Raw genomic sequence first — 7,131 nt, forward strand, 5'->3', positions numbered from 1 at the left:
TCTGCAGGGCACCACCAGCGCTGCAACTCCCTGTTTGCAGCGCTGGCCGTACTCCCGTTTTGTCTCGGGTGTAGAGGATCCAGCGCTGGTGATCCAGCGCTGGTAATCAAGTATAGACACTTACCAGCGCTTTTCTTGACCTCCGTGGAATAAGCAGGTATCCCAGCATACCTGAGGAAGCCTCTGGTAATCAAGCTGGTCTCCTTCCCCGGCTTGCTATCGCGTTCCCCGAACCCCGAACAAGCAGGTCTCCTTCCCTGCGGTTTGCAGGGTGGTTCGGGGAACGCGAGAGCAAACCGCGGCGAAGCTGGTCTCCTTTCCCGGTTTGCTCTCGCGTTCCCCGAACAAGCAGGTCTCCTTCCCTGCGGTTTGCAGGGTGGTTCGGGGAACGCGAGAGCAAACCGCGGCGAAGCTGGTCTCCTTTCCCGGTTTGCTCTCGCGTTCCCGGAACCCCCCTTGAAGCCGCCCAACAGCGCTGCAGTGTGGCAACATCTAACACCACTTGCAGCGCTGGTTGCTGTAAGTGTGGCCACTCTGCAGCGCTGGCCCTATACAGCTGTACTAATACAGCTGTAACAACCAGCGCTGCAAAATTTTAGATGTAGACATGGCCTCAGAAGCAGTGGTTGGGTGCCCAGGACTGTTCCCCTGTTTCCAGCAGCCCTGTGGGGAAGCACAGGAACACTTGCGAGGACGGGAACGGGGCACTTTTCGCGACAGACTGCCTGTTAAATATTCTGTTTATTGCATGCTCTGGAGGATGAAATCCCAGCACTTCTGTCTGTCTTGGCCGTGTGTGCCACATACATAATCATCCTATTCGCTTCTAGGCATCTTTCATCTTCAAAGCACTTTACAAACATTCCCTAATGAATTAAACATCTCCCCTGCCCCCACCCCGCCCTGTTTACCAGGGGACAGGGCCTGCTTTTTTAGCACAGGATTTTCCATCATCTCAGCCAGGGCCTCCTGGAGATCACTGCTAGCACCATGGCTGGGGATGGGATTCAGAGGTGGGTCCTTTTCACCCACCAGGTGATGCCCCTCTGGTAGCCCTCAGCTGTTACCAGGTAAAGAATTCCCTGGGATCTCCTGCTTTTGCTCAAGTTATTGAAACATCATTAATGCCTTCAGCCAGAGGAACAGGGCAACCCGGGGGGGGGGGGGGCAAGTGGGGCAATTTGCCCCAGGCCCTGGGCCCCACAGGGGCCCCCATGAGAGTTTTTCAGGGCCCCTGGAGCAAGGTCCTTCAGTTGCTCCAGGGGTCCCGGAAAACTCTCGCGGGGCCAGGATCCCCGGAGCTTCTTTTGCTCCGGGTATTCAGAGTCAGAGGGTCCTTCCGCTCCGGAGCGGAAGGATCCCCCGCCGCCAAATTACCGCCGAAGTGGGACCCCCCCCCCCGCTGCCGAAGACCCCAGGCCCCCTGAATCCTCTGGGTGGCCCTGCAGAGGAAAGGGGATGTGTGTGTTTGTGTATACATGGGTGTCCACTTCTCTGTGAGTGTGTGTGGGTCTCCATGTGTGTGTGTCTGTGTGCAAACAAGTGTGCAAATGTGTGTGGGCATCTGTGTGTAGGCACGGGTCTATGTGTAGATGAGTGTGCCTGTGTCACTAGCTGTATTTCTATCTGCGTGTGGAAGTGAATGGGTCCGTGCGTGTCTCAGAAAGTGTGTGTTTGTGCGTGTAAGGGTGTCCCTCTCTGAATGCTGGGCTGTATGTGTACGGGTAAGAGTATGTGGCTCAGATTTGTGTAAGGGTGTGTGTCTGTGTGTTTCTCAGGGTGTGCAGGGTGTGTGTATGGATGGGGGTGCCAGGAGGGGCATAAGGGTGGTGCAGGATGTAAGAGGGGCCAGAGGGTGGGTGTAGGGCCGGCCCAAGAGGGTTTAAGTGGGGCAAGAGGGGTGTAAGGGTGTGCAGGGGTGCGTTAGGAGGGCAAAGGGGGTTATGGGGGCAGGGGTGGGTGTAAGGGGGGGTGCATGGGGATTTAAGGGGGTGGGGGGTGCAACGTGGGCCAGTAGGGCTGTAAGGGGGTGCAGGATGTAAGGGGGCCACAGGGGTTTAAGGGGGTGCAGGGGGACAGGAGGGGTGTAAGGGGGGTGCAGGATGTAAGAGGGGCAGGGGGTGGGTGTAAAAGGGGGAAAGGGAGTTTAAGCAGGTGCAGGGGGGCAGGAGGGGTGTAAAGGGGATGCAGGATGTAAGGGGGGCCAGGGGGTGGGTGTAAGGGGGCCATAGGGGCTTAAGGAGGTGCAGGAGTGGCTGTAAGGGGGGTGCAAGATGTAAGGCAGGCTGGGGGTGGATGTAAGAAGGCCATGGGGGCTTAAGGGGGTGCAGGGGTGGGTGTAAGGGGGTGCAGGGGGAAGGAGGGGTTTAAGGGGGTACAGGAGTGGGTGTAAAGGGGCCACAGGGGTGCAGGGCTTTAAGGGGGTACAGGAGTGGGTGTAAGGGGGTGCAGGGGGAAGGAGGGGTTTAAGGGGGTACAGAACTGGGTGTAAGGGGGCCACGGGGTGCAAGGGTTTAAGGGGGTGCAGGAGTGGGTGTAAGGGGGTGCAGAGGGAAGGAGGGGTTTAAGGGGGTGCAGGACGTAAGGGGGCCACGGGGGGTTAAGGGGGTGCAGGAGTGGGTGTAAGGGGGGCCAGGAGGGGTAAAAGGGGACCGGGGGACAGCGTAAGGCGTGGCCGGGGGGTGCCTCTGGCGCTGCCCCCGCCGATCGGACTCTCGCTCCTCGCCGTCCGTCTCCAGCCGCGTCCCCCCCAGAGCGCAGAGGCGCAACCCGGGTGCGGACCCCAAACCCGGCGGGCAGCGCCGCCCCCTGCGCCTTTCACGCCGCCCCCGCCCTGGGGGAGGTCCCGGCGGCCGGGCCCGCCCTCCCGGGGGTGTAGCCGGCTCCGGGGGCTGGCGGCGGCTCAGCGGCCGCGGAGCAGGAGCAGCGGCGGCGGCGGTTCCGAGATCTCCGGCCGGCGCGTCCGCCTGTGCCCGGCGCATGGAGCCCCGGCGCGGCCGGGCGCCCCGCGGGGGTCCCTGCCCCTCGGCGCCGCTCTGAGCCGCCCCTCGGCGCCGGCCGGGGCTCGGCGCCGCGGGAGGGACCCGGGCTGCGGAGCGGCGAGCGAGCCGGCCCCTGCCATGGGGCTGGCCGGGGGGCGCTGCCCGGCCCGGGGCTAGGCGAGGCGGCGCGCCCAGGGGGTTGCCTGGCTGGTGCCCTCCGTGCCTGGGGCAAGATGGGGGCGTTTCTGTTTCGCCCTGGCAGCGCCCAGCCCTGGCGGTAGCAGGGTGCCGGGGACGTGCCCGGAGCCGGCCATGGCAGCCCTGCGCCTGAAAATCATCCTGTCCTTCCTGTGCCAGCTGGGGCTGGCCTCCACCTTGGAGATCGGCTCCTACGACATCGAGCGGGGCCGCCAGGCCAGATGCCAGCCCATCGAGATCCCCATGTGCCAGGGCATCGGTTACAACATGACCCGCATGCCCAACTACATGGGGCACGAGAACCAGCGGGAGGCGGCCATCAAGCTGCACGAGTTTGCCCCCCTGGTGGAGTACGGCTGCCACGTCCACCTGCGCTTCTTCCTTTGCTCCCTCTACGCCCCCATGTGCACCGACCAGGTGAGCACCAGCATCCCGGCCTGCAAGCCCATGTGTGAGCAGGCCCGGCACAAGTGCGCCCCTATCATGGAGCAGTTCAACTTTGGCTGGCCAGAGTCCCTGGACTGCAGCAAGCTGCCCACCAAGAACGATCCCAACGCCCTGTGCATGGAGGCGCCCGAGAACGCCACCCCCGGGGATGCTCCGAAGGGACAGGGCATGCTCCCGGTGGCGCCGCGCCCCAGGCCCTCAGGGGCTGGAGAGGGCAGGGGGCTGAACAACTTGGGGTCATGTGAAAACCCCGAGAAGTTCCAGTATGTGGAGAAGAGCCTCTCCTGTGCCCCCAAATGCTCCCCTGGGGTGGATGTGTACTGGTCCCGGGAGGACAAAGATTTTGCCTTCATATGGATGGCAGTTTGGTCAACACTGTGTTTCGTCTCCACGGCCTTTACTGTGCTCACCTTCCTGCTGGACCCGCACCGGTTCCAGTACCCGGAGAGACCCATCATCTTCCTCTCCATGTGCTACAACGTCTACTCGGTGGCCTTCATCATTCGCTCGGTGGCTGGGGCCGAGAACATAGCTTGCGACCGGGAGAACGGGGAGCTGTACATCATCCAGGAGGGACTAGAAAGCACCGGCTGCACCATTGTCTTCCTCATCCTCTACTACTTCGGCATGGCCAGTTCGCTCTGGTGGGTCATCCTGACCTTGACCTGGTTCCTGGCAGCTGGGAAGAAATGGGGACACGAGGCCATTGAAGCCCACAGCAGCTACTTCCACATGGCTGCATGGGGCATCCCAGCCATGAAGACCATCGTCATCCTCACCATGCGGAAGGTGGCAGGAGATGAGCTCACTGGGCTCTGTTACGTGGGAAGCATGGACGTCAGTGCCTTGACGGGATTCGTGCTCATCCCGCTGTCCTGCTACCTGGTGATCGGCACCTCCTTCATCCTCACGGGCTTCGTCGCCCTCTTCCACATCCGGAAGATCATGAAGACAGGAGGCACCAACACAGAGAAGCTGGAGAAGCTGATGGTGAAGATCGGGGTCTTCTCCATCCTCTACACCGTCCCGGCCACATGCGTCATTGTCTGCTACTTCTACGAGTGGCTCAATATGGATTACTGGAACCTCAGGGCGTTGGAGCATGGCTGCATGGCCTTCCCCGGCAGGCGCAGCACCCACTGCTCCTTGGAAGCCTCAGTACCCACCGTGGCTGTCTTTATGCTAAAGATTTTCATGTCGCTGGTGGTGGGCATCACCAGTGGCGTGTGGGTGTGGAGCTCCAAGACGCTCCAGACCTGGCAGAGCCTCTGCAACAGGAAACTGGGCATGAGGACTAGGGGAAAGCCTTGCAGTGGGGTCACTTGCACTGGGGCGCATTGCCACTACAAAGCCCCTATGGTCATGTTACATATGACCAAAACAGACCCTTACCTGGACCATCCCACACACGTCTAGAAGGGGGTCTCCCTTTGACTGCGGACGCAGCACAGAGAATCTCTCACGGGTAAGGGGCTAGGAGGGAAGGGAATGGGCCTGCTGAGTGCATGCCCAGCTGTTTGGGGGGCCAGGGCTGGCCAACAGCATGGAGCTCACGCAGAGCTGACCGACGGAGTAGGGGAAAGAGGAGGTTGAGTTATGAGGGGGCGAATGCACCCTGGCATGTGGGTACTAGAGCCGAGGGACCCGAGGTAAGCTCCCTGGCAGAGGGCTTTGGCCCGGGATACCTGCTAAACCAGTAGCTGCTTTTCCTAGAGTGTTTTGTTTTGTTGCTATTGCCAAACCCAGTGACTGGTTTAACCCTTGGTTTGGGGAGCGGGGGGGAAATAATCCAACCTGAGGTTATTTAATTCTGTAATTTATTTTAGAACTTTTTTTTAATCATTAGCTGCAAGGAATGGAAACAATAAACCCTGATGTGTTACTTCAACTGAGCCTCGCGCTGTTTGGGGGGGGCGGGGGCTGACAGCTGGGGGGGTGACCCCGCCCCGCGACCTGAATGGAACCAGGCTGGGGAAGGGATCAGACTGTGCTAGCCGAATGCTAGCAGTGGGGCTGGTAGTTAGCAGAGGGACTCCAGGGGCGTGGGGGTCAGGACGAGGGGCTGGGCTGCCCTCAGTTCTGTCCCCTGGATTAGTGGCATGGGGTGGTGAGCTGCAGAGGGGAGCTTCGCTTCTGCCAGAGTGGACAGTGGTGCTGCTGAGTGGGGGGAGTGTGGGCTCCCCTTCTGTCCCACACCTGAGCCCCCCACACTCCACTGATGCTCTGACCTGCAGCCCACCCGCCTCCTAGTCTAGTTCTGGGCTCCCCACACAGCTCAGCCCTTGCCCCCTTTGCCCTGCTGTCCCAGCCCCGGCCAGCCCTAGCCCCCAGCGTGTCCTAGCACAGCTCCCCTCGGAGGCTGGCCATGGGGCTTACACACCAACTGTCTGTTCTATGTGCTCAGAGGAGAACCCCAGGCTCCCTTCCTGCATGGACAGCCTGGAGGCCAGGGATCATTCAGGCCACAGCTCCCCCCACTCCGGTCCTCTGCTTTGCCATGGCTACTGCCCGGCCAGCTCCCCTGGGCGAAAGGCAGGGCCCATGGCGGCTCCCTCGGCAGCAGCCCCTGCACCAGCCTGGCCCTGCGGCTCCTCGCTGGGTTCTGGAGCATGTGTTCCCCAGGGAGATGCAGCAGCTGCCGGCCAATGAGCGGTGGGCGGCTGTTTTGTAAATGGGTCGATTTTGGGAGGCGCGTGTGTGTGTGCGGGGGGTGTGTGTGTGTGTGACATGGGGCCAGTCTGATTCCAGGACTGTTTGTTTTGCTGCGCTGTTGGAGCTGGACTGGGTTACTCACTCCCCCCTGCCCCCCCAGGGAGGCTCCCCTCCCCCTCCCCTTGGCCGGGGTAGCTCCGTGGCTCCTCGGTGCTAGTTTTGGCACCCTGCTCCGCCCGCCCCCCTCCCGCCGCAGGAGACCGGTTTTCATGCCGAATGTCAGGCTTATGAATAATGTTTTCCACTCGCCTCCCTGTAGGTGATTTGTGCTGGTACCTCGCGCCGGAGCTCAATGCCAGGCGAATAACCACGTGGGGGGAGCCCCAGGCCTTCGACAGCAGAGGGGAAACACATCGCTGTCTGCCCCCCCCCCCCGGAAAGTCCTGAGCGCACCCCCTAGGCCGGCGTGGGAAGGGGGATTTAGCTCCCTAGGGAAGCTCTGGGGCTGGATGGGGGAGATGGAGTGTTCAGTGCCTGGAAAAGAGGTGGGGGTTGTGTGAGGGGGAGAGGGAAGGGGGACATGGGCATTTGGGGGCTGACTGGATGGGGAGTATGGAGGGGTGTCCCTAGCCCGAATGGGGAACGTCGGGGTCGGAGTGGAGAGGTGGGCTCCAGGCCGAAGGGGGAGGGGCTCAGCTTGGCTTTGAGGTACAGAGAATGGAAACTTGTGCGGCTTAATTTATCCTCTGATCTGGTTACAGTCCCATCTCGGCTTCCCCATTGTCCGGAGAGACACTCAGCGCTCAGCTGGTGGAATGAGCTTCTTGGGGGAAGGGGGAGGGGAGAGCTAGCC

General features: G+C 61.5%; 1 protein-coding gene across 1 annotated transcript; it reads left to right on the forward strand.

Moving 5' to 3' along the window:
• The first annotated feature begins 3,155 nt into the window (after positions 1-3,155).
• FZD9 (frizzled class receptor 9) lies at positions 3,156-5,514 on the forward strand. The gene has a single exon (XM_030536986.1). The coding sequence runs from the start codon at positions 3,294-3,296 to the stop codon at positions 5,040-5,042; it is 1,749 nt and encodes a 582-aa protein (XP_030392846.1). The 5' UTR covers positions 3,156-3,293; the 3' UTR covers positions 5,043-5,514.
• Positions 5,515-7,131: the final 1,617 nt, after the last annotated feature.

The sequence above is a fragment of the Gopherus evgoodei genome, chromosome 17, assembly GCF_007399415.2.
Source record: "Gopherus evgoodei ecotype Sinaloan lineage chromosome 17, rGopEvg1_v1.p, whole genome shotgun sequence".
Classification (NCBI taxonomy): domain Eukaryota; kingdom Metazoa; phylum Chordata; order Testudines; family Testudinidae; genus Gopherus; species Gopherus evgoodei.